Source organism: Centroberyx gerrardi, chromosome 13, assembly GCF_048128805.1.
Source record: "Centroberyx gerrardi isolate f3 chromosome 13, fCenGer3.hap1.cur.20231027, whole genome shotgun sequence".
NCBI classification, from domain to species: domain Eukaryota; kingdom Metazoa; phylum Chordata; class Actinopteri; order Beryciformes; family Berycidae; genus Centroberyx; species Centroberyx gerrardi.
In genome coordinates, this window is record NC_136009.1 from 9348941 (window position 1) to 9376670 (window position 27730).

General features: G+C 43.4%; 1 protein-coding gene across 2 annotated transcripts; it reads right to left on the reverse strand.

The window, feature by feature from the left end:
• Window positions 1-120: 120 nt before the first annotated feature.
• Window positions 121-27709, reverse strand: LOC139926790 (abl interactor 1-like). 2 transcript variants are annotated; one of them, XM_071918625.2, is made up of 10 exons: window positions 27561-27709; window positions 19094-19261; window positions 13384-13560; window positions 8770-8873; window positions 8244-8384; window positions 6799-6899; window positions 6124-6354; window positions 3890-3976; window positions 1263-1448; window positions 121-1156 (listed from the first exon to the last, which is right to left on the reverse strand). In XM_071918625.2, the coding sequence occupies exons 1-10, from the start codon at window positions 27675-27677 to the stop codon at window positions 981-983; spliced, it is 1488 nt and encodes a 495-aa protein (XP_071774726.1). In that variant the 5' UTR covers window positions 27678-27709; the 3' UTR covers window positions 121-980. The 2 variants fall into 2 exon arrangements, with proteins under 2 accessions (XP_071774726.1, XP_071774732.1); XM_071918631.2 differs by lacking the exon at window positions 3890-3976.
• Window positions 27710-27730: the final 21 nt, after the last annotated feature.

The following is a 27730-nucleotide window of genomic DNA, read 5'->3' on the forward strand; positions in this document are numbered from 1 at the left end:
CATATCGTTGTTTTTTTTTTTTTTGTAATGCATTCTATATACTCAGTTTACCCTTTTTGACATTCCCACCCCTGTTCCCCACCCGCCTCGTCCCCGTTGTCTCCCACCGCTCCCACCGACACATAGCATAGTAAATAGATATCTCATGGTTGTTGTGTTTTTTTCCCCCTCCCTTAAACATCTGTGATTCGGACGTCGACAGCATCAAACATTCAGCCGTGTCCTAATGCACTTGTTGATGTTCGTTTGTCCTTTTCACGTTTTTTTTTTTGATAAAGTAAGATGGATGTTTTTTTTATTTTGTTGATGAGAGGGAACGGGGGTTGGTCTTTTTGAGTGTGGCCGGTCTGCTGGCCTACAGTGTAAAATAAAGGGGGCGGGGAGATTTGTGCCAAAAGCCACATGCATGGTATCATATGCCAAATCGAATGTATTGGGATGGCTGTATAGACATGAATTAACTCTACTTTGAGACTGAGATTTATGTTTTTATTGTTGGATAGTTCTCCGCTGGAATAGGCTTAATCCATGTCTACCAGTACTTTAAGTCCTTGTGAGGCAAAAGTCCCCAAGGAAATACGACCGTTAAACTCTTGGTATTACAAGAAGCACTTTAACCTTTTCTACCAACAGCCACACTGGTAGAAAAAGGTCCTTAGCTCCTCCCTTTAGTCCACAGTGTAAACCAACAGACCCTCTTGGCCTTCCAAAGCTTCGGGACTGTCCTGCTTTGTGCGACGCTTTTTTTTTTTTTTTTTTTTTGGGGGGGACCAGAACAAAACCGTGGAAGTATGAAGCCCCCTCCCAAAAGACAACCACTTTGTAAATTCCCCAAGACTTCAACATGGCACTTCATTCAAAACGGGAGGCTGTGTGAACTGCTATCAACTGGATTGCATACTGTACATCTTCACGGTTTTAGCTCTGCTCGAAACTGCAGTGGCATTTTGCTATTTTGTGGTTTTTTTTGTGGTTTTTTTTTAGTCTGCGTAGTGCATGATCGACTCGACGTAGTTTCCGGGGAAGAGTCCGGTGACGCCGTTGCAGACGCCTTCGAACCAGCCGTCGTCGTTCTTCTTGATGATGTAGATGATGGCGCCCTCCATGAACGACAGCTCGTCCTCCTTGTCCTTGCTGTAGTCGTAGATGGCCACGACTGGGAGGGGGGCAGACACACAGAGCGAAAGAAAACCGTCAGGACAGAAGCGCAGTTGAGTGTGTAGGATTTTTCCTGGATCTGGCGCTTTTTCCCTGGCACTCACCTTTCTCTAAGTAGGCCTTGGGAGCCCACTGGGGGTCTCCGTCGGCGTAGGGGTCGCTGTAGTGGACCACCGCGGCCTCCTCCTCCTCGTAGTCCACGGGCGGGGGAGGCGGAGGGGGGGAGGGCTCCTCAAACATGGCCATGTCCTCTGGGGGCGGCGGAGGAGGCGGGGCGGGGCTGTCTGTTACTGGAGCGGGACAGGGGGGGGGAGCGGGGACAGAGAGGGAGAATTGGAAGAGACGGCGGAGAGAGCAAATGAGAAAGGCGAGGGGAGGAGGAGGTATCGGCTGACCTGATCTGATGGGTATTGCAAAGTATTTCTAAAATCCATTCCTTGCTGCAGGGTTCTATTTCAAAATTCCATACCTTTTCAAAACCTGCATTCCTTGGCTCGGTTGGAGTCAGAGTTCATAGCAATCTAACTAGACCATATCATTCTATAGCTGAAGATTATTCTTCACCGCAACGAATATCACTATATCAATATGTGAAATGAAATTGTGCAATTCCCAAATTTTTCAAATTCATTTTCCATATATTTCTAGACATTCCAGGTCTACAGGAACCAATAGGAAACCTGTACGAAGACCTCTCTTACTATGAAGACCATAGTCAATTTTAAATGCTGTATTAAATGTGCTGTGATTTAAGTGTTCACTAGAGGGCAGCTACGAGTCTTGGTGACTCATCAGTGAGGCAGTCATCCCACAGCATCTACTACTACTACTACTATTCAGTTCATTTATCACTCCATGCAGACTGAGAGGAGAGCTGGAGTAAGAGCCCAGAATATTAAATGACTCACTATCTCCTTCTTCAAAAACAAGAGGATGGGATGTTTGTCCAGCTATTACGCCTTGAAGGGACAATTCAGGATTTTTTTAATGCCTATCCTATTGATCACTACTGTAGCCCCCTCTTAGGACATTTAAAAAGTTGTGTATATCCTGATGGGAGTTTTGTTACTAAGTCTTTTACCCACATTTGTACTTGTGACACAAGAGTCCTCATGGACCAAGTCTCCCTCCAGTCTCAAACCCACCAGTCCAGTGTGACAGACAGCTGCACCACTGATCTAACTAATTCATAAGCCCGCTCTTGAATTAAACAAACGGTAATATTGTACCAGAGAAGTGAATTTAACGCATTCCTTCAATTCCATAACGCTTACACGCTCCTTTCCACCGCTTTAACTGCCGACAGTAAAACTGTTTAAGCATTAAAGCTTACTCTCAGCTGAAACTGCTTTACTGTATGACAGCAATTCTCTCGGATTTTATTACTCCCATCCATCATCCCCTTTCGGTTCTGTGTAAAGGCAGCGCACGTTACATTTGTTCGGAAAGACAGAGAAAGACACGTCTATTCAAATAGAAGTATGCAGTTGACAAGGACTATATTTCACCGTATCACTCCTATCTCACGTTCCCTTTTAAGGTCTGTGTAAGAGTAGTACGGATTATTGCTTTAAGGCCTGTGTAAAAGCAGCATACATTACATTTGGACAGTTACAGCAAGAAGCACCTATGCATATATAAATATGCATGTGGCCAGGTCTGTATTGGACTGTATTATTCATTTCCAGTGCTCTCTTTTAGGTCAGCGTGCGTTGCATTTGGTCAGGCGGATGCAGACAGCTAGATGGCTGCGCAGCTACATTCGTCCAGACAGGACAGTGGTGAATCAGGACGCGCCATCAGGTCACATTTTCTCTCCTCAGTGGACAGAGAGGAGAACGCACGCCTGCCGTGATCTGTCACCATGGCAACAGACAGACATCAGAGGGGTGTCTCCGCTTTAACACACACGCACACACACGCGCACATACACACTCAAGCAGCAGTAAAGAGTGTGCATGTGTGTGTGCAACCCTAAAATACTGACAGTGCCAGAAAGGTGTGGCGTGTAAAGAAGCCACAGCGCAGAGTGTGAATGTGAGGTAGTGTGTGAATGCTGAGACATTTCCAGAGCGCTGATAAGAGAAGCGTGGAGAAGGTGCGTGTGTGTGTGTGTGTGTGTGTGTGTGAGTGAATGCCTCTCAGAGTGAATGAATGTGCATTTTAACAGGGGTGGAGTCTGAGGTTTGTCTTAGTGTTGTCCTTGTCTGTGTGTGTGTGTATGTGAGTAAACACTTTTTTGTGTTTGTTTTTTGTTTTAATTTTTTTGTGTTAGTCCATATTAGATTTTCAGAAATGCAGTGCAGGTATGTGTATATGAGTTTGCATGTGTGATTGTATGTATATGCATATGTATATCTGTATATACATTTGTATATACAGTATGTATATGTACGTATACATGTGCATATACTGTATGTATATATGTATATGTATGAGTATATGTGTATATGTACTGTATGCATATATGTAAATGTACATGATATGTGTATATGTATATGGGTATGTATGTATGTAAGTGAGTGTATGTGGACGTCTATATCTATGTCTGTGTCTATGTCTGTGTCTATATCTATGTCTATATCTATATCTATGTCTGTGTCTATGTCTGTGTCTATGTCTGTGTCTATATCTATGTCTATATCTATGTCTATGTCTGTGTCTGTCTATGTCTATGTCTATGTCTGTGTCTGTGTCTGTGTCTGTGTCTCTGTGTGAGTTCAATACTTACTGCTCTCCTGCATTCTGGCCACAAAGCCGGTCAGAGGGATCTGAGGTGTCAGCTGGACCATGGGAGGAGGAGGAGGAGCCACAGACACTGGAGCGGCAACACCCAGATAGACAGACAGACAGACAGACAGCAGCAGAGAGACAGAGAGCGACAGAGGTGGTGGATGGGGAGGAGGAGAAAAAAACAGAAGGACAGGTGGAGGTCATGGTGGAGGAGAGAAAGTGAAAAAGGAGAGAGGAGAACGAGAAAAAAGAAGCTTGTGAGCAAGCAAAACGGTGCAGGAAGCACTGCTGAGCAACCCATTTACACATTCCTGAACGGTACCATGTTTGTTCAGCTGAGCTACAGAGGCATTCATCTCAGCCTGAGAATATACCGCGGCGGCATCCGTTTTAAGTCGAGAGCAAACGCTGTAGCCAGCAATAGGCTTCTGCTACCAGTAAAAAAAAAAAAAAAAAGCTGCAAAGCGCTACACAGACCCAAAAATAACAACAGTGACAAGGTAACAGTTCAGCAGTTTTGCGGGAGGAATGACGTAGCGCAGATCGGCTTCTCTCAAAAGAGGAGCGTTTCACAGGTCGAGCCGCATGATCCGGTTCCAGAGAGACACGCAGACAGACAAACAGATACAAACACAGCCGCCCTCGCTCAGAGACATGATGTCACACACGCAGGGCTGACAGGTCTGACTCATAAATCACCAGGCGTCTATGGTCTCAGCGGGCAGTAATGTCTTATTATTCCACCCTGCTCACACCGCACAGCCACATCCATCCACAGATACACTACATGACTTCAACGTAGGGGGGGGGGCGGGGGTCAATTTGCTTCCTTGCGTCCTGGAAGTGTTTCTGGTGCGGGGCAACTTCTATCGGAGCCCGCGGAGATTGCAATACACATGTAATCTTTCACTATAATTAAAGTTCAGCGAGTTGCCGTCACTGGAGATCACATCAAATCCCATTTTAAGGCTCTGGTTGAATGCGAAAATAAAGCTGCGCATCACTGTGTCCCTGTTCCCAGACAAGACAGCCTCCTCCCTCTGTGTTCTGAGCCAAGGAAGATGGCTGTCCCCAGAGAGAAGCCATTAGAGGAGAATGGCTCAGAGTGATGCATGCCAAAGTAAATTTCCACTCCTCTGACAGCTCATATGCATATGTCCTGGGTTTCCCCTTGTCTAGCAGCTGCGTGTGTGTGTCTTGAATTTCCTCTTGCCTGCCTCCTTCCATTGAAAACGACTGATTAAAGTGACACTGTCGTAACTCAATTAGAGGAGGTAATGACACGTGCTGCACAGCAGGGTCTAGGTGGGGAGGTTTCAACAACTCTGACTTCCTTAATCATGGTTCACCATTCCTCTTCATTATCCTCTTGAAGGGCTAACCCAGGCACCTTTGAGACACAACCGGGCTGCATGCAGCGGGACACAAAGATAACCAAGTATTGTGGAGAACGATACATTGCCAATCTGCTCTGCTGACTAGGAGTGGCTATATTGTATCTGCAAGTTTCATAAAGTAAAATCTAAGACTTCTGAAGACCTTGTAATGCCAGTTAGAATGAAATTATGACCAATTTCACATGAACACGACTTCACTGTTTTCAGTTGCTGCTTGTGTTTTAACTTGTTTGCGTTTTAATCTGGTGTTTATCTATGTATTACACCTTGACTGCCCAGATTTCCCTATTGGGATAATAGAGTTCACCTTACCTTACCTTACATGAAAATGAAAAAAAAAAAACCTGCATGACTAGGCTAATCTCTGACTTGCAAAATAGCACACCAAGAAACTGCTACGTTTTTAAGACCTGTAAAGACTGTATTTAACACTATTCAAGGTCTTTTGAGATCTTGAAAACAGGTAACGAAACATTTAAAGACTTGCTCAGGACCTGCAGACTCCCTGGGGTATAAAAAAAACCCTGCTGATCAGGTTTGTGTGTGTTTTTGGGTAATAATAATATTGATTTTATGACACTAAATAATTTAAAACCTGATTAAATACTTGAGTATTTGTGGATGTAGTCTGATCAAATGGCGTATGTACAATGATTGAAAGACATTCATTAACTCTCGCAGATAATGAAACATACTTTAAACATATACAAAAACGGTTTGTTGTAGAACTGGTACTGAATTTGAAGTATCAGAACTGTATTTACTCTTTAGTATTACCGTATACCAACCATCTACCGAATCACAAGTAACCGGCGAGGCATTAAAGCCCAGTTACCTGCGTTCTGCGGGTAGGCGGGGCCTCCGTTGAGGTGGGGCTGCTGGGAGACGGAGAACTGGGAGGCGACGGAGGGCGCGCGGCGGTAGGTGCCGGTGGCCGACACCATGGAGGCCGAGGAGGTGGTGGAGGAGTTGTGGCGGGAGATCTGGCGCGAGATGGTGCCGAACTGGGACATGGGGATGGGGCCCAGGCCGGGGCCCTGGGGCACCGAGGCCGAGGCCGGCGGCGCTGCAGGGGTGAGAGGAGGGGGGAGGGGGGGGAAGAGGGCAAGAAATCATTTTTAGCGTTTTGACTTAAGGAGAATGTATTGTATTAATTAACTTATTTCTAAGTGTGAAACAACCCACTTTGTACACGATTGTTTGTACTTAAAGCAGAGTGCTATCATTTACTCTGTGACAAAAATGTATATATATATATATATTTATTAAAAATGTACTGAACATATATAATTCCTGTTAAACATGGGAATATCTGGCAACATCCCGTTCTCTTCTATTCAAGCTAATAAAGCTCAATTTGACTGAATTTGATTAAATTTGAATGAGAGAGCATGCGAATAGGAAGGAACAGAGAGAGCAAGAAAAGAAGAGTGGAAGACAGAGAGATACAGGGAAGATCCAGTAGATCCATACATTCTGGATGCCTTTGGTGAGCAGTTGTGAGACTCACCTTGCCCAATACTGGGAGGGGAGGGGGTGGGAACTGCAAGCGGGACGCCCACACCACTGCTTCCACTGTTCTCCCTGCCACCGCTGCCGCCACTGCTGCCACTACAGAGACAGAGAGAGAGAGAGAGAGAGAGAGAGAGAGAGAGGTGATCAAACTTAATTACATGACCACATTTGACATCCTATCATTATTCTCTCATGTGTCATTCTGTCATAACAATATTCCTGTCACTATGGCTAATAAACCATGAAAATGCTGTAGGGAGGCTGCCTGCAATGTCTTTTTGACTGGCACATCAATACTGAGCGAATATCTGAGTGCAAATTTACACAATGTCTTGTCCTTTCCGCGCTCCAAGAGGAGGGGAGCTACAGGGATGGGCGCTCAAATGATCAGACAGGAGGAAGGATTACACCTGAATGTGGGAAATGTGGTGTTCATCTTGTGAAACACTGGCACTAACAACACCACTGGCATGAGACAGCGGCGACCAATCATCTCCACCATGGTCTCATTTGTTTACGGTAATTCTACCAAGGCGTCACAATTAATTTGACAGTGATATATTGATGTTTTTAAAACGCTACATGTAGATTTAAACAAGTCAGACATTAAGGAAATCACGTTGTTATATGCACACATTGGAAAAGTTATCTTACAATGTATAGATGTATACTGTAGGCAACAGATCAGGAGAAGGCAGTTTAATGCAGCTTTTGACATCACTATTATTTGTTTTGTACAAATTGACCAAACTGATAGTACACACCTGGTTTCACTTGTCTCCCATTTTCTCCCTTTTCTCCATTCTGATGAGACACTATTTTCAACTCTAGCTAGGTATAAGCATAGGCATCAATTGGATTTATTAAGGTGTGTCACTTGCCATATGTTAGTCTAAGTGAGTCCAAATTTGATCTATTTGGAAGCCATAACTAAAAAAAGAACTGACATAAGGGCAGCATTCAGGATCTGCTCCCTCTTAGCTGTGTGAGCAAGATATTTAAGTGACCTACCTCTAATAATTTATCACATTGACCAAGTAATAACAATATCTTGTCAGTCATCACTCTGCTCCACTTGGTCCCCAGAGATGAAGTCGAAATAATCAGTACAAGTTTTGGTGGCAAATGATATTAGAAGCTGGGTGTTTGCCATACCATTTTATTTCGTGATTTGACGCCCCCGGCTTTAAGATACTATTGGAGCTGCCTGCCACCTGTTTGCTTTACTTTGTGCCTTTCCTAGTTGGATCCTCACACCTTCGTTTAATTCTTGTTCTGCTGTTGAATGTGGATTGCTGAAGGAACGTGGCCAAATTCCTGTCTGAGAACCTCCGCAATGGACTTTTCAGTGCATCTTCACTGCATTTACACCTGGTTTTTTATGCATTTTAGCTCTATCTGAGTACAAGCCAGATATAAGAAGAGGGGGGTCTGTGCTACCTGTGTGTCCTGGGCCTCTGGTTGAGCGAGGCTGTGCGTGCAGGGCTGTGCTGGCTGCCTAGTCGGGCCGGGCTGGTCATGTAGTCATTAGGCACCACTGGAGGCTTAACCGGCTCCAGGGTCTTGTAGGGAGTGTTGCGCCTGGATAGAGAGAGAGAGAGAGAAGGAGAGAGAGAGGTGAGGAGGAGGATAGTGAGAATAGTAAACGACAGAATGTTTGTCACCACGATTCCCACTCATTGTCCTCATGCAAACAGAGGCAATACAAGAAGTAAAGTAAGAGTTCTTTAATATGATTTGCCATTCAATATAGAACCACTATCCTAACCAAAGAACCCTTGAAGAACCCTTCTTTTTCTGTGTGTACAAGAATACACACACACACACACACACACACACACACACACATTAAAACTGGCCAGCCAAGGAGCCAGCAATGCCCCCCAAGACAACAGTAGCCAAGCAGGACCAGTGTTTCTTTTCCAAACCACGTGTGTTAAATCCATTTTAAAAACCAAGTCCTCACCCCAGGGTTCCGCGACCAGCCATGGGTGGGCTGGGGGGTTTCTGCGTGGGGGGGTTGGTCCTGGATAGCGTCCCTCCTCGCCCCGCTGCGTTGTTCCCATGTTGCTAGAGGAGAGAAATGACAAGTTCAAATACTGCTGTGGTGCAATCTGAATAGCTGAGGCCAGTGTTTCCCCTGCTATTGAATAGTGAGGCTGACAAGTCACTCGACCTAGAAAAACATGTTTGAATGGAGAATCTAAATGCTGTTTCAGATGGCTTTCCACTCACTGACAAGACAAACATTTCTTGGGGAAACACTGGCGGAGAGACTTTTCAATGGATAGATACAGTAGATATATAGACAGATACAGAAGGAGAGGGGGAGAGACCAAGGGAGGGAGAGGAGGGGGCAGCGAGGAGGAGTAAGGAGGTGATTGGTTGCCTTATGTGAAGATATTGTGCATATTGCATATGGAATGGGATGATGGTATTTGTTGACAGGAGTATGGATGAGCGCAAAAAGGCATATGTACATCTACCATTTTCCTACATTTACTGTAACATATACATAAAAACCATCTGACAACTGTTGGTCTTGTGATTGTTGAATAAGGAAAATATTGTGCTATGTAGTGATTATGCTTTTGATGCACTGTAATAAATAAATTTTTCCATGGAATCATATTTGTTTCATGGAAACTTAATTCCATATCATTACAATTTAACATTGTTGTGTAAGTTTTGCGAATGGAAGGCAGTTTTAATGGGAGTATGGAAACCCTGGCTGCTTGGAGTTTGATCGGAGCAGGATGAGAAGAGGAGGAAGACAACCATCTCTTACCTTGGCCTTAAGCCACTGAGTGCAAGCAGTGCAAAAAGAGAGGAGAGAAAAGAAGACATGCTCATTGGTTAATAAAAAAGTGAATAAATGGTTCTGTATTGCAGTGATAGCAAGTATAGAAATCCCCCATCATGCATCTACCCTGCATCCATTTCCAGTTTAAATTTGACAAACAATGGCTACATCTTTGCATTTGTGCCCATTAGTGACAGAGTGTGACAGGCTGACAGCATTAAACAACCAGCTATGTTACCACACTTAGAAGCAAACCAACTGAGGAATTAGATTAAGTTAAAAGGAGAGGACGTCATGAAGAGAAAATCAAGAGAGAGAGAGAAGGAGAATAAGACATCAAGGAGACTAATAAGGGAAAATACTGACACTCAAGCGTAAAAAAAAAAAATTCAGTTTTATCTCGGCTTCAGTTCCACTCCCTTCTAATCTTTGATAGCTGTATTAGTCTAGTTGCCACTGTGTGTGTGTGTTTAAGTTAAGTGTTGGGGAAGCTATTTTAAAAGTATAGTTTTACAGGCTACCAGTTGCGTGAAGCTGAACTAAAACAAAGCTACCCTCGAGAAAAATATAGTTTTTCGATTAAAGTTACTTAGAAAACAAAGTTCAAAGTACTTTGCAAAAGCTGATCATCAAGATAAAGTGCATGGGATGCTCACACTTTGACAGCTGCCTGCCAGAAACTAAAGTTTAGTCATAAATGCAAACCAAAAAATCCTGAGGCAACTGACAATGTAGTAACTGTTGGATAACGTAATAACTTGTCAAAATGTAATACAATTTAAAAGGGTTGAAAATGTAGTTAAACCTGTTCATTTATTAAATGGCATCACATTATTACATTAACCAGCAATGATTACATCAACAGGTGTGTAACATATTTTTAACTGAAGATGTAATAATAATTGTCCAACAATGTAACAAGTGAGGTTATTACATAATTAGTGTGATATTTTTATTTTTATTTTTTTTAACCTTTATTTATTCAGGGGAGTTTCACTGAGAGCAATGCTCTCTTTTTCAGGAACGCCCTGATCACATTCACACACATTCACACCTGGAAGCTGATCAGTACAACCACAGTCTGATCTGCTGGCCACTGAGCAGCTCCACTGGAGCAGTTGGGGTTAAGGGCCTTGCTCAAGGGCACCTCAGTGGTGGTAATGAGGGAGGGGCAAGCGCTGCTTTTCACTTTCCCCACCCAGATTTATCCTGCCGGTCCGGGGGATTGAACCGACGACCTTCCGGTCACAAGCTCGCTTCTCTAACCTTTAGGCCACCACTGCCCACATATTACTATTACATCATTAGTAAAAAATGTTACACACCTTATGAAGTAATAAAGGCCGGTTAATGTAATAATTTGATGTCATTACATTATCCATCTATTTATAACATTAACAGGTTTGTGTGCGTGTGTGTGTGTGTGTATGCATATGAGCCTACTCTGTGTACGTCAGTGTCTAGACTTGTGTTGCAGTCTATAATCAGAATCAGAACCACTCTAATCGGCAGGCGCACTACAAATAATGTGTAATGTCTGAGGTACACCGGGCTCTGCTGACGTTTTAAGCGGTGCGTGAGAACCGCGTGGGTAATAATGCACGGGCGCGGTCGTAAATAACCCCAGTGAGGTGTACAGACTGGTGGGACGGCCCGGCGGTGGGTGAAACTTTGTCACCCCGGGCAACTGCCAGCAATGCCAATAAAGGCTGTTATGGCGGAGGGGGTGAGCACATTCAAACGTGTGAATGGATCTTCCGTGCGCGAGTCTGTCTCCCCGGCGGTCCGCGGGTGAGTTCCCCTGGTTAAGGAGCTGAAAGCGCAGGAGGGCCGATCACGCCTTGATGGCCTTAGGCGAATCCCCGGGGAACTCCACCCAGCCAGGGGAAATAGGCCGTAAGGACTGGGGTGCTAATAAGATGCTTACACACATATATGCATGAACACACCAGCAGCTACACATACACACACACATGCAGACACACACACGACACCCAAAAGCACGCATGAACAAACATACCCACACATATGCATCATCCCATATTATTCACAGCATTCTCTCCCTTTCTGTCTTGTGGCTGGTGCGGTAGTGGGTTTTTTGAGCTGATATCAATGCTTCTGAATTATTCACAGACATGTACTGTATGTGTGTGTGTGTGTGTGTGTGTGTGTGTGAGTGTGTTCTGGGGGGAAAAGACGGAATCTGATATGCCTTTCTGTCTGCAAAGAGCCAGACAAATGCACATCCATGAACACACATGCAGCTACACACACACACACACACACACATATGAATGCACACACACACACACACACAAATGTGAACGCACACGTGCATACACACACATTCAGCAAAGAGCCAGACAGAAATCACAGAGAATTCAAAATGGACGGCCTGAATCTCTGCAGTAGCCAGAGAGTCTGAAATTCCCAGTTTTCATTTGTACATTTCTTCATTCCTTCCTTGATTCCTTCGTTCCTTCCAATCATTCATTCATTCTGACTCCAGTGGCTCCAGTTGTTCTAAAAATATAATTGAATTAAAAAATGCTCCCCCAAATGTTTGGAGTCATTTCACGGATGTCTGAGTCATGTATTTTCAAAAAGAGTGCTGACAGAGTGCGCTGCTGTTTTCTTACGCAGGTATATCTGGGAGGAAATAAAACAAAACAAAACAAGAAAGCGCACAATTTCTAGCATCTACGCACATCATTTCTGCAGATCCATTTGATTGCAGCATTTGTTCATGATGCTTCATTTGCATAGCGGGCCATGCCAAATCTCTGTCTGTCTGTGCCGCTTCTCAGAGGGGGAAACGGCAGCTTTTGCATTTGAATCAGCGGACGTTTGAAAATCAACAAGCAGCCACTATCTCGACAGAGACAGACGCAGGGAGAGGGATGAAAAGATTGACTCCAACGTGTCATGCTGCGGAAATTTATGACACAAACAATCAATACACACAATGGCGCGTCCGCACTCACACACACACACGCACACACACACGCACAACCTTGTCAGAAAAGAAGGGAAGAAAACAGGGGAGAAAAGAGAGCGGATGAATCCCGGGGAGACGGAATAAAAAAAACGGGAGAATGAGGCGGAAAAGAGTTGAAAGAATATTTTCCCACAATTCAAGAAGGGGATGTGATGGTGTCAGCAGCATTTGGCCACGATATATCTGTCTTGTTTACACTCTGGAGCCCCCCCCCCCCCCCCCCCACACACACACACACACACACAACAAGAACTTCCAACTTGTGAACCCCTCCAGTTCTTGGACAAGACCAAGCAAAGCTTTCTCAACTGCAGTCTGCCAGCAACTTAGCATATTACACTCGGATGTGTGCGTGTGTGTGTGTGTGTTACATTTTCACGTGTCTGTACTTAATTAGCTAAAAGGCCAGCATATTGATTGGCGAGAAGTCTGAGCAGTAATTATGCAAGTAGACAGTCGGTTTGTTCTCATGAAAGTGCCAGGTGTGAACTAGACTCTAAGTGCATGTTTTCCTGTCGGGCAAAATTGATTTAGACTGGGATTCAAGACGATCTATCAAAATAATGAGTTTAGTAATTAGCTGCAACGGTTCGGGGGTCATGCAGCTAGAATATAGTGAGGATGTTTCCAATACCAGTGGCTAAAAAGTGAAAAGACCAACACATAATATTTTACGCACCACTGACCAAACAAATGGGGTCGGTGTGAGAAGCCCACACTACTAGACACTAAAATAACTTCTGGGGGGGGGCTTTTATTTTGACGTAGCGAACTCTTACTTTGACACCGTGTCCCACATCATCCAGCAGCGTGTAGTCGATGGGCTTCCGGATGTAGCGCACCGGCCGCTCCATGTTGCCGGGGGCGATGATCTTGTGGGTGCGCGAGGTGTTCTTGTTGGTGGTCAGGATGCCGATCTCTCGCCGCGCCACCTTCTCCTTGTGGATGTCCACCGTCTGGAGGGAGAGAGGGAGGGAGAGAGAGAGAGAGAGAGAGAGAGAGGGATTGTTAGGAGACAATTTGTTAGTTAAAAAACTGAATGTATTTCATATACACAGCTGGTCGGCTGTGGCTGTCATTGTAATCATCTGTTAATTTATTACAATCGCCTGTCATTTTTCTGCCAAAATGGCCGTGTGGTGATGGGACAGAATACTATGAATATTTCTAAAAATACTCCCCACTTTCTATTCATAGTAGCAGCAGAAACTTTCATGGCCTGGGGTTTTGAACTACTTTCTTTCAGACTGTCGCTACTGTACTAGTTTCATCTCAGCTATGTAGGGACGGGTATCCTTGCAAATAATTTGATACTAATATTGGTTCCCGGTCCAACGATGACACCTTTTCTGATAGCTTTCTTTGTTGGATGAATGCACATTTCATTATGCAAGAGAGTGAGCTATTTTCAGTTTTATTGCGCATGCCTCCTGCTATGATAAATAAAATCAGAGCTCCCACTGCAAGAATCTAACAGCTTTTTGTTGCGTTTTGGTACCTTTTAATCATTTTAAAGTGAGATTATCAGTTTTTTATTTTTATGACATTTTTGCTAATAAACAGTCATTGCTGTGGTGTTTCTGCACTGCACTTCCCAGAGATCACTTCTTCTTCTTCTTCTATTGATTCCAAACAAACCATCCAACGCATCACTTTCTGTGCGACAGAGTAAAGAGCTACCAGACAGCTATCAGAACAGCAAATGGAAACGCTTTCATAAACTGGATATAGGTTTAATCACCGGTGTGTTATATCAGTCAGTGATAGAAATTAGCAAAATGGACATTTATTAATATGAAAATGTTATTGGAGGCTTTACCCGGTTTATTGCTTTAAGGCTTATCGATACCCAGCCCTACTTCTCTTCCTTGGAAACACATTCTGGGTCCATAGCTTGAACTACTGCTGAACCATCCTGCTCTCTTGGCCTATACCCTGGGGACCATTTGACGAAGCCCTCCTTTCCCCCCTCACACACCAGGACCAAATTAAAATACCAGTGACCTCCATCTCCTCTCCGATTACAGTCATCATCGCTCACAGCAGCCGCTCACAGCGGGCGCCTCCGCGGACGGGCCTTCACTCACGAGAGACTTTATGAATGATAGATGAAACCGGAAAGGAGGGAAGGAGGGCGGGGGGGAGGGGTGGAGGGAGAGGGGGAAGGCTGAGCGAAAGGAGGTGAAGGAATGAGGGAGGACGGACGAGTGTGTGTAACTGTGTGTGTGTGTGTGTGTGTGTTCATAAGGATAGTGTGCGTGACTGATGCTAATTCTACTGTACATCTCCCTACTTTCCTGCACGTTAGATCCTGAAGACACAGAATTGAGTATATGTACATGTGTGATATTGGGTGTATGTGTGTTTCTATGTGTGTGTGACCCACACAGCAACGAGGTCACGCATCAATCAGTCAACCCAGCAGCCCCGCTGCTGCGACTGCCTCGCTCTGGGAGCTGCAGATGAGGAAACCAACTGGGAGATTGAAACTCTGATAGACAAGTCAAGTCGGAGTCAACTTTATTTTTTTGTTACTCTTCTCTCTGTGTTGTGAAGTCGACTCTGGGTCGCTGTTGCCTGCCGTGCAAAACTCTCTCTCTCTTGACGTGTCTGACGCGAAGTCCGTGCACTGTGTACGAGATATATATAGAGAACATGCTAAGCTCTTATTTTTAGGAGAGGAAACCGAAGGCTCACGCCCAGTTTGAGCTGGGAAACTAACGAAGAAGACCCGCCTACTTCCTGCCAGAGATAGGCGAGTCGAGCTTGGAGTGCAGATTGGAGAAAGGGAGAGAGGAGAGAGAGAGACAGAGAGAGAGAGAGAGTGAGAGAGAGAGAGAGAGAGAGAGAGAAGGTATGGAAAGCTAGAGCCTCATTCTGGTGGACTGTCATGATCAAAGAGTAGAGAAATGGCAGGAAATGGATGAGAGAGGAAAGCGGTGACAGGATAGACGCTGAGAATATGAACTTATCTCAGTCGTCACTCAGATATACAGACAGCGCACGTCCGTGGTGATGGATGTACAGCATTTGATAAACAACATGTGCTGTCACAGCCCACTGCATCTAGACCGTATTAGCATTGAAGGACTGTCCAGAATTCCTCTTGACAACGAGGCAAGGGCGAAGCAGCAGTGCACCACGCATGTAAAAAGCAGGACTTCTACAACTACATCTGTAGATGACGAGTAGACCCTACAGCCTTTTATATGAATGCATGACTGAAGACTGAAAAAATGAAGTGTCATCTCAGCTTATGCAAGTGCGGCTGTCTTTAGGAAACGTCTAGACATAATAACTGTTCTCTAACCTTTTGAGGACAGATCTCTTTTTGCCCTTCCCTTTGTCTCTCTGTCTCTCTTCTTCTTATGTAATCTCTTTACAGTAATAAACATCTGGCTGCCGCTCAACCTCCCTATCTGTCTGGGAACAGATGGTGGAGCTGTAAGGCCAACATGTTAACTGCTGTATCGATAGTTTTGGCTTAATGAATCTCTGCTTGAGTAAAATGCTACTCTCTCGACGGTTCAGTGGCACCATTTGCAGAACTGACACCCTGCCAACCGTCTATTTTGCATTAGTAACGCAGCATTTTCCAAACAAGACCTCTTGGGGGTGGAGCAATTTTCGCAACTGCAGTGCAGCAAATGTATGAAAAGGGGGGGATTCTACACCGGCTGCACTTGTACGTCTGATCAAAAGCCATCAAAAGTGAGTGATGCCCTCCCACTCAGCTTCTAAATATTACTGCAGAGGTATTTCTTTCACTCTTGCCGGTGCGTTATTGGCAGCGAGAGAGCATGATGTCGTCTGTATTGAGATTTCAACGGGTGTCAGCAGACTTGTGATTCAATGAGCTCATATACGGCTCGGCGGCTAATCCACAAAGACAGACAATGCATGAACATAATCTACTAGGGGGGTTATGAACAAATCCTCACAAGTGTCTGTATCTGTGTCATTATCAGTGTTCGGATTTACACTCGGATATAATTCGAGGTTGATCTCGCACTGGAGGGGATTTGACCGATTGAAATGGAGCTAAAATCCTTTAACAGGACTGCTGAGGATGAAGAGGCACAAGTGGGTCACCGTACGGATGAATGACAAGACGAGTTGGGGGGGAAAAAAGGAATGGATGAATCATAAAGCAAGCTGACTGACAGTGGGACTCAATGAAATGGAAAACAGGGGTAGAGAGTGACTCATGGGAAGAGTCCTGTAATGTTTTATGTTGCAGCAGAATCAAAACGAGGCACTTAGCTTTTGTTCGCCATTACACTGGTATGGGATGAGACGGCAGAAGTGAATACAAAGACACAGTCAGCAGAAACACAACTATTCAACGCAACTGATACAGGCGCAGAGAAGAGGTGGGCTTCTATAGCTTGCCCTTGATTAAATGCCCTTGATTCCTGCATATAGCTAGCTTTCCTTGTCAAATTTTGTGTCAACCTCGTTTTCAGTGGGCTTTCTATATCCTAGATGGGAATTTTGGACACTATCCTGGCAGCAATAGTTGCCTACCTTCTCCATACCATCCCATTCAAATGATGGCAAATGAAGACATTTTTGCACAAGTCGTGCCAGAAAAAAAACCTTGGCACAACCGAGCAAGCTAAAACATTTCATTCCCTCGACACATCACTGCTAGGATAATGAATTGAAGCCCTGGGGAGATACCTGTAAGAGTCGGCCAAACACTGAGATAAATAACAAGGTGACCGATAACCTGAACACAGTTGTTCTTTTACCTGTGAAGGCGGGAACCAACAGCAAAAGCAGAATCAAAGCAAAAATTGGATAAAATAAAAAAGCTTACTTCATTTTGGATTCATGCAAGTATCCATCAAAGACTTTTCACAGGACCACATGAGAGAAAGACAACCAATTATGGTTTACAATCACACTTTTAGATTCAACCAATTTGTTCTCAACTCATCTCTCACTGAGATATTTGCTCTGACTGAGATAGCTGTTTTCACCAACATGATATGCCAAGTTTCTGACTAACAAATGTTTCAGCAGGATCTCCAAGCAAAGGAGCCTTTTCATATCTTTTCATGCATCCATGTCTGTTGCACTGGCCTTCATAAAGTCTTTATGAAGTTGGCACATGGCCAGTAACACTGTAACTGGAGTGCTGGGGTGGCTGAGTGGATAAATCATTGGATTCAAGGCCCAATTATCATTTCATGGTAGGATCAAATCCCACTTTTGGTAAGAAAGCGATGCATATTTTGAGAATTACCTTTATCTTAGATGACATGAAGGGACGATTCAAATAATAGCTTTAAGGTGTCCCTCTTATTGCCCTGATCTCTTAGTCCCAGTGAACCTTCTTACTTGTCAGCTTCTGTAATGGGATGCTGTCATCTGTTCACATCAGTATGTGCTTATAGAGCTCTACAGTACCATTACCTCTACAGGAAATAACGCGGGGAGGAATTTCAGCACCACTGACCATCTCTGAGGATCAATAGCTAAAAGACTCTCATGGCAAGTCGTTTGACTGCGGCCCACTCCGCTCCGTCTCGCAGCAGGCGGGGCGAAGCGGGAGCTGAGAATGCTAACCAGGCAAGAGTGCTGGCGTCAGGCTTTCGCTTCATCCCTGACAGGGCTTAATGAAGCACACAGGGAGGGGACGGGGACAATCGCTGGCTGACAGGCTGGGTGGCCGAGTGCAGAGAGAGAGGGATAGAGAGAGAGAGAGAGAGATACAGAGAGGACTGCTGATGAAGCAAGTGGGACTGAAGAGGGGTTGTGGAGGGTTGGCAGATCCAGCATGATCCATGCCCCCGCCGTATCTGTCTGTCTTTATAATGTGTGAATGTGTCACAGTGCGCTTTGGTATTGTGACACACAGTGGTAACAGTGGCCGTGTGTGGAAGATTTTATTGGACTTAAATAAAGCTTAACCCACAGAGGGCAATCCACAAAAATGCACCGCGATCCACAAACATCCCACTATCCACAAATAAATAACTTTTCGCTTGTGTTTTGGAAACGGATATCTAAATAAATAGGAAACAATTTGCAAAAATGCACAACCCTGAATAAATGTATTGTCATTTGAAATAAATAGGTTTTATAAATGTATGTCATATTTGTGCATTATATGTTTTGTGAACCACAGGACATTTGCATTTTTTTCTCTACATGTGTGTGAATTTTGTCCATTTTGTCCCACAGCAGAGTTCATGAAGTACATCTGCAAATACATGATGACTGGGGAGAAGTGAAGCTCCCACTTTTCTCTTTTCTGATTGGTCAGTGGCTGGTCTGTACTGATTGGTTATTCTCTCCACACAACATGCATTCCGAAGGATTTGTATACTTTAGCAGGATTTCTGTGAATTGCTATAGCTGAAGGAGCAAAGATTGTACCCACAACTAGTTTATATTAACCTTTGGCATTTAAATAAATTCAAAAATGCATTCAAACATGTCGAGGATGTGTGTGTGTGTGTGTGTGCATCTCTGACCTACCTGGGAGATGTGGTTGATGGAGGACTCCATGCGTCGCAGCTGCGAGGCCTGGATGTCCAGCAGCTGCAGCACATTGTTGGCTAAGGCATTGATCTGGTAGGCCACGCTGGCCAGAGACTGGGTGGTGTAGGCCTTGGTCTCCTCCAGGGCCTTCCTCTTGTCTTGGGCCTGGTGGGGGGAGAGGAGGGAGGAAAGAGAGGGAGAGAGTAAGAGAGAGCAGAGCAGAAGAAAAGAGGATGAGATGAGCGGGTCAGTGGAGGAAATAGAACGGTGGCAGAGGGCAGAATCAGTGAATGCTGTGCATGTTCAATACTGATGATGCAAACAAAATCAATGTGGCTGATTCTTCAAATTTCCTGGACTGTCACTCATTTGTATACCAATGTGTTTTAGTAAATATTAACAGATCAGTAAAAGCTCTTCCTTGTTTCAACATTGTTGTCTAGTGGGTGACGCCTTAGATTTACTCTAAATTCTGTAGCAAGAGCCATTCCTCAGCTGCAACACTTAGGGGAAGTGAGCCCAGGAAAGAACCTGGGTCTCAGAAACAAAATTAGCCCTCTATCAGTTCTGTGAGCGGGGAGTGAATGAGTATTTTTTTGCAGGAAACACTGCTCTTTGAGGACGGTACATTCTCAGCTGCCTTCCCCTACACAGCCCGGCTAAGACCTGAAGAGGAGTGAACCAGAGTTCACGCGTCTCAGAGGGAACGACTTTGAGGAATGCAAAGCAGCCTGGAATTGGACAACAATAACTTCCGAATGACTCAGATGGATAACATGGGACAGGTGCATGGTGGGAGCTCGGCCCAGTGGGCAGGAATGCCAAGACATTTCTTAGGATCCCAAACCTCCTCCCTGTTGCGGGAACCATCTGTTTCAGGATGCCTTTAATAGCATTGGGACTGAATAGTGAATACACATATTTATAGCAAACAACATAGGGATAATGCGACCTCACGCAGAACCACTCCGCCAGGGGGTTGCCAATCTTTTCCAAACTATCCCCCTATCACTGTTGGAAGATTTCTGTAACCCACATTTAAAACTCTTGAAAATCTGCATGGCAGATTGGTTACGGTTATCATTTCAATGCAAGCACACAAGCACACATTTAGTCTGGGCGCACGAATATTGGATTTTGCTCACATTGCTATTGAATCTTCAAAATCAGATATTGAAATGGACCGGCTCGCACTGTGAGCCTTCTCAGTAGTCTGGACGCAATCCAGCCACAGCGCACAAAGGGAATGAGTATATAAGTAATGTAAAAAGATGAAGAGGGAGAGAGGGATTCAACAGAGAAGCACAACAGCCAGTTTCAGGTCAAGGGTCGATATACAGCGATGTGGTCTCATGAAATCCAATCTTTCAAATCGATCTCAAAAATCCTGTCGAAATGGCAAGTGTAAAACCATAGCCATTAGCCATCATCACAGCACACAAAAGCAACTTTTCGTTTCTCATGGGGTCAGAGCTTGCGATGGAAGCAGCACTGGTTCTTTATTTCATAATAACAATCATAGTCTATTTAGTTTTATTTGGAGGCCTGCACTACACTTGGCCTATGGGGATACTTGCATGGTAACACATTTGTCACTGGTATATGCATAGGCTACCAATGCATATGCACACACACATGCATAGACTGTATACACACGCCAGAGCTGCAGAATTGGTTGTGTATAATCACAAATAGTTGAAAATAGTCAGGATTTTGATTTAAGTAGCAAAACAGCAATTCAAATCTTTTGTTCCGCAACAGACACACACACACACACACACACACACACACACACACACAATATTTTTCCGCCCTTAGAGAGAGGATAATCGAGAGGGGAGTCTCTCATGTATATCAGATTGAAAGAGACAGAAGAACCCTGGCTGCCCATCACAGGAACCAGGACTGACCGACCTCATTGACCTGCGATGTTAATTTATCTTTTTCATCACTCGGGTTTACATGCAGGTCGGCTGAGCTCGTTGTCAATTAACCGCTCAATTTATCTCAATTAAAGGATTTAAAAAATTCAACCTGTGGGTGTCTCCGGCCAAGTGTGAGTGTGGAGAGGTTAGAAATAAGACCAGAAAACAGACTAACCCTTCTATAGAGAGAGCCAGCAGCCAGCAGCACTCAGCAGTATCACAGAGACTGGCACAGGTCCTCGACCCTGAGCTTGGGAAATGCCGATTTATATTTGTTTATGTCTAGTCTAGTCTAGTCTTGTTTATTTATATGGCCCTTTATCACAGTGAAGTCTCATAGGGCTTTACATACCATCATATCGAGGGCTTGGAGCCAAAGGGGCGTAAGTGCGATTTTGGGCGAATATGAGTATTATATATCAATTGAAAGGTCTCAGTGAGATCTTTTCAGTGCCAAAAGGACACAACTGAAATCATGACCCATAAGTTTTAATTAAACAAAAACTGAAAGCCGTAACAGTAAAAGTAGGGTTTTGTTTACTGCCAAAAGGGCGTAACTGCACTTATGCCCTTTTGACACCAAGCAAAACCCCACTTTTGACACTGAACAAGCATTGTGGGTAGAGGATTCTAACAGCACTTAGGTCAACTCAAAATGCATGCTGACGTAAGTAATGCTAGGATGGTAGCATGATCACATCATTTTTAGTATCCTATTCATATCCTAATTAATATTCTAGGTCAATATTAGATGAATGTAAATATGTTAATATTCCCATGAAATACTTAGGCCTATAGATTCAAAATGATATTTTCTAATGTTAGGAGTGTGAACTGGTCAAGATGAGCTCTGGTAGTAAGACTGCTGGTAGCTGAAGTTATCCCTCAGTGTTATGAGGAGTTTTACAGGTCTTTGAATGTGTCACATACAAAAATGTATTATACTAGCAAAAGAAAAAAAAAGTAGTAGTTTAGAATCAAAAGAAGTTTCTTATGTCTATAGAGGTTTATTAAAAAGGTTTATTAAAAGTTTTTAACAGAAAAAATGTATCAATCAATTGGATATGTTCCATGTAGCCTACAATTTTAAAGGCCTTGGTGATATACATACACATCATATACATCCTATCCTAGGTCATATAGCCTACATACTTCATATACATTGTTTACTACATCATATTTATGTGCAATTGAATGTAGTGTGATTATGTGTTTTATGTGCAATGTGATTGTATGTTCACCCTGTGTATGATGTGTGTTACTATTGTAAAATGTGTCATATCATATCGTATCGTATCCTATATCCCCAAGGAAGGCCACAAACGCACACAAACACTCTCACACAGACACACAAACACAACACAAACAAATAGATAAGACATGCACAGCGACACACTGCAGATTCAAATTTCACTATTTGTATGAGTCACTCTCTCTCTCTCAGCCACAGACACACACACACCCAATAAAAGAAGCACAATACTTGCATAGTGACACACACACTCATTCTCTATTACACACAGCTGGCACGGACACCTAGAAACACACATAAAGAATAAAGGTAGACAGAAATACACACTGCTATCTTTAACAGAGTGCAGTGAGTGCAGGAGGAGGAGGAGGAGGAAGATAACGCGTGAGCTGGGATTTAAAGAGAGGTGAAACTTCCAAAGGAATCAAACTAATTAAAGTGGCCTGAAAATATCCAGCGTAGAAAACCCAGGGTAATAATACATCTCCCTAATACACATTATTCATGATGGATCTCTTCTCCTCCCTCTCTCTTTCTCTCCCTCGCTCCGTCTCTCCCTCTTTTAGATATAATGTTTTTATAATAAGCTTACAAAAGGCTTTTGTAAGCGTTCCTCTTGGGATTTTTCTTTTTAAACGCCGGCCTGAATCTTAATAATGCACTAAAATAATGCAATTACTGAGTGTCATATCATACTAAAGTCCAGTGTGTGTGTGTGTGTGTGTGTGTGTGTTGGATATATCCACAAAGCCCTGAGTCATGAATGAAACAGCTATGAGTCAGAGGGGTGTCATGTGAGCCGAAGGGGGATTTCGGGTTGGGTCAACAACTGGGACATATTTAGTAGATTCATGAGCTTCCACCCTTTAGCACTAGCCCATCTGATTCATTCACAACTCAGTGAGACCATGTGAAAAGCTTGACCAAACACTCTGGCCCTGATGTCAAATTTCACGACATTTCCATGACTTTTCCTTCCTTGTGTATTTGTTAATGTTGTTTTTCTGCTCATAAAAATTATAAAAACAGTCTGGTTTCCACTACAGTTGGGCATTCTGTGGAGAAACACAGCTGAAAACCGCCATCGAATACAATGAAGGTGTGAAACAGTTGGAAAATGCATTCAGATATATTCCTGGAAAGTGACCCATAAACTGATCACATCATCCAAAATGTTACTATTTTTGTAAGCAAAGGCATTAAGAAAGGTAATAACTTCAATAGCATACTACTTTCATACCTTCAATCATTTTCTAGGAGGTAGTTGTCACTTTTTCAAATGGTGAGTATCTCATTTGGGAATGAAACGCTTCAATTTTGCTCCAACATGACACAGTGTGCATTTCCATATCAAGGCGTGCATGGCATAACTTGATGTTTATGACACTTTTGCTATTCCATTTGATAGTATGGCTGCATCTATTAATAAATTGCCATCCCCAGTTATGCCTATAATCCACCTAGATAAAGATGAACTATGTATGTTTTAAGTCTATGACAATACATGACAAAAAAGATAAAAACATGGTCTTCCATCGGGAGCAATACGCCCAATTCAGAGCTTTATTCTGAACACAGAAACACTTTCCATGTCCAATTTCTACAGTACATCATCTGAGCGTATGCTAACACATTCGCATTCTCCTTACTGTTCATTCCCTGTTATGTTTGTCCAGTGTGTGTGTTTACATGCATGCATCATTCTGGATAATTTTCTTTCATATCCCCGCAGACGTCATTATTCAGGAGAAGCTGCATACATGCATCTTCATATTCCACGCATGAATATCCTTGTGTACATAAATAAACAGAATATTCCAGATATTGCCGTGGAAAGTGAGCCGACACGGACTGTGAAAATCAACAGTAAAGGGGATGAGGTGCATACATGCTTCTAGATTCCTGCTAATATCAGTATGTCCCAGCTATCTTGTTTGAGTTTCTCATTAATGGAATAAGAGCTTAAGGCCTTTGTAAACAATAAATGTTGGCTAGTGTCAATTCAAAACTAAAAAACATGAATAATTCAATAATGCGGGTGTGAATGTACTTAAGACACTTATTCAGATCTTTGGACTAATATATACATTTTAGGCATTTAGCTGATCCAGAGTGATTTACAGCTCCAGTGTCAGTTCAAATTTCTTGGTCCCTTGTTCATGAAAAACCGTATTCATCATCATGAATTATGAGGTGTATGAGTTGATGATGTTTGTTTTTACTAACAAGGCAGCTTGGCAAAATGCTGATTTTTTTTTAATGAATGCCAGAAAACTTAAAGAGCATGAATCTGAATGAGGCCAGTTATCTATAAAATGCCAGAGTCACGGTGCATTCTGGACATTAGTCACATCACTCTAAAATGGTGAATGACATGGTATCATTATTAGTATCATGACCTATCGGGTCACAGATATGCACAGGTAATTATGGGCAACATCTTGAGGCAATGAGGATGGGCATTTCTGCAAAAAGTTATGACCAGCCATCATCAAACTTTTATTATCTATAGCCCACTCAGAATATAGGCTACACCCTAGTTTTGTCCCTTTTGCTAATTTCCATTCTTGCTGCATGTAGCCTAATATTGCACATCTACATCGCCTAAAAATATTTGCCCTGGTATAGCTTAGCAAATTATTAGCTACAAATCACAGATCTGCATTCCACAACTAGCCATGGATTTTTGTTTTAATCAATTATTATGTGGTAGATGCATCAATCACACATCAGGAATCTACAAAACAGGGTCAAGCTTGTCTGCTGCCAATCTACAAACACCTCACACACATGGAATTCCACTTCCTTTAGCGGTGTGACCTGCTGATACGAATCTGATCATGTTATAGTTTAAAGTAATCCCAACTGCTGATCTGTGAGCATCATTGATCAGGAAAAATGTCAAACAAATTAACATTGAGAGGTTGGGTGCGGGGAGCATAATCCCTATCCTTGCTGGGTTTTATGTATGAGTTTATGAATGAAGTCACAGCCTAGTAGTGAGTAGGCTGACACAGAAAGGTCACGTTGCCAACCTGGTGACAACCAGAGGCAGTCTGCCAAAACAATCATCCAATATACAAACAATAATCCAGATTACTGAAATTTAATCCATTCCCTGTGGGAACATTGAAAATCAATATACCAGCCACCTGGTCTCTGGACCAGAGTGTGCAGGTTTACCTCTCACCCATTGCTACTGAAAGTAACCCAACAGTGAAAGTCTATAAACAGAAGCTTAGCATTTCCTCCCAAACTGTCCTCATCAACAGGGTTTATGACAGAGGGAGACGTTTCTTCATGTGCCATGTAAAGCCTGAAAAATAATCTGGCACAACCTTTGAACAAAATATTTTAATTCTCGTGGAGCTCTCTGCATAACTAATGATCTTGGAGTGAAAACACTGCAACCTAGAACTGCTTGTGTGTGTGTGTGTGTGTGTGTGTGTGTGAGTGTGTGTTTGTGCATGCGTGGAGAGTAACCTACATTGCATTTCTGGTGACAAGCGGGACGAAGTGATCTGACATATTATTGCAGTGCAACTCTGGGCATCAGCCACACACTCTACATTGAGGTGCCACAATGGCATAACTGCCATGCGCGAGCACAATGGGGTCCCTGGTGTGTGTCGGTCTGTCAAAGGACTCAAACAGCTGAGCTCACGGCCATTCACACCGCACTATTCAAAACCACTGGTGGTCTATGATGTCCACTCACACTCTCACCTACATTCACCTAAATACTCTCCCACTATGGAACCCTTTGCTCTGACCAAATGGGCTGATAAGGCCTATTGTGTTCCCACACATTTTCATGCCAAGCCCCCACCAATAGATACACATTAGGCCATGGATCCACATTTGATTTGATTTTGTCTGAAGGAGCCTTGTATCTGAGAAAACCTTTTGTTATTGGATGTTTTAGTACAGAACTGGACAACTATTTATATTGTAGGTGGGGAAATAACAGTGAAGCCTGTGATCAGAAAAGTCATTCCTATAACATTCTTTATAATGAATGAAATAATAATGAAACCATTCCTCATTTTGCTGGAACCCCCCTCAAGGACCCCTGGGCGGCCCCGGACCCCAGTTTGGGAACCACTGCTTTAGGCCATAAATTTATCTTTTTATTGACACTGATTTATCACTGAATCTGTGTGCTAAAAAGAAGCCTGCATGCCTACAATTACTTTGAAACATGCATTTGATTACATGCAAATTATCACTGAGTGTGCTCTCAACCCTGGTCTCTAGAAACACTGTAGTAGTAGATGCCTTCATATCCACAGCATGAGTGGCTTTTAGTGAAAAACCCTGTAGTCACACAATACACATCTTGACTCTTACATGATGCATGCTTATCCCTGCTACATGTGTATCAAAAGTCTACAAGGCCTTGGCCTACTTAAATGATGCCTCCGAAGTGATCGTAGATGCTATAGGCTTGGATCCTGACAATGTTAGTCGTTCATAAGGAAGCCTGGTGAAAAAACATTATAATATTCCTATAATAATCATATGGGGAGTAGCCTATATAGTGTGTCTGTGATGCTCAGTGAGTGAGCTACTATTACAGTGAGTTTATGGTGACCTTATCGTACTTCATGGTATCTTGTATTTCCTATGGTGCACAGTAATATTCCTACAATATTTTCCTATATGGGCTTATAGCTTTTCTCTGCTATTCCCATAGTATCTTTCTAAAAAATACTATCGATTGCAATAGTTCTTTATCGTAAGATTCACCTGCGAAATTTCCCATAACAACACCATTATGTGGCCTAAATACGTAACGCCCGCTTGCTTGTTATTAATAAATAATAACATATGAGGCTGTAGGTCGACAGCCATAAATCATGGCGAAATAAATCAATGAGGGCCGAGATTTTGGACTCCTTACACAGGCACCTATCAAAGAGAATGCAGTCGGTGACAAACCACTTGGTCATAACAACGACACACCCTCTCAAAGCCCCCAGCAGCTTTGAACATTGACATCGAGTAACGTTATAGCCTGTGAATGTGAACACGGCTCCGATACGCAGGGCCGAGCCCCCCGAACTAGACGATAATAAAAGCTAGCCCAGCCCGGTACGGCACGGAGCTGAAACTGAGTCATTATACCGGTGTAAAAGGCCAGTCCGTGTAGCGGTTTGAGGATCCCTTTCGTTACGAGCAGCATTTCCTGTCCCTGTGGTTTCACTCACTTCTACTACAGCGCCGCAGACACGACGGAGATAAGAGAGAAATTCACCATTTTTAAAGGCAGTTAGGCGTCGCTTACCTGCACATAATTGTTTTCACAGTATTCCGCGACCCTGGACAGGTTCTGGTAGCTTTCCACAAGAGCTCTTTTGCCGGCAGGGATTTCCTCCTCTAATAGCATTTGTAGCTCTGCCATCTTACATCCCTTTGCATTTCTCTCCTCCCTGTCCTTTCAGTGAGGCGAGGCGG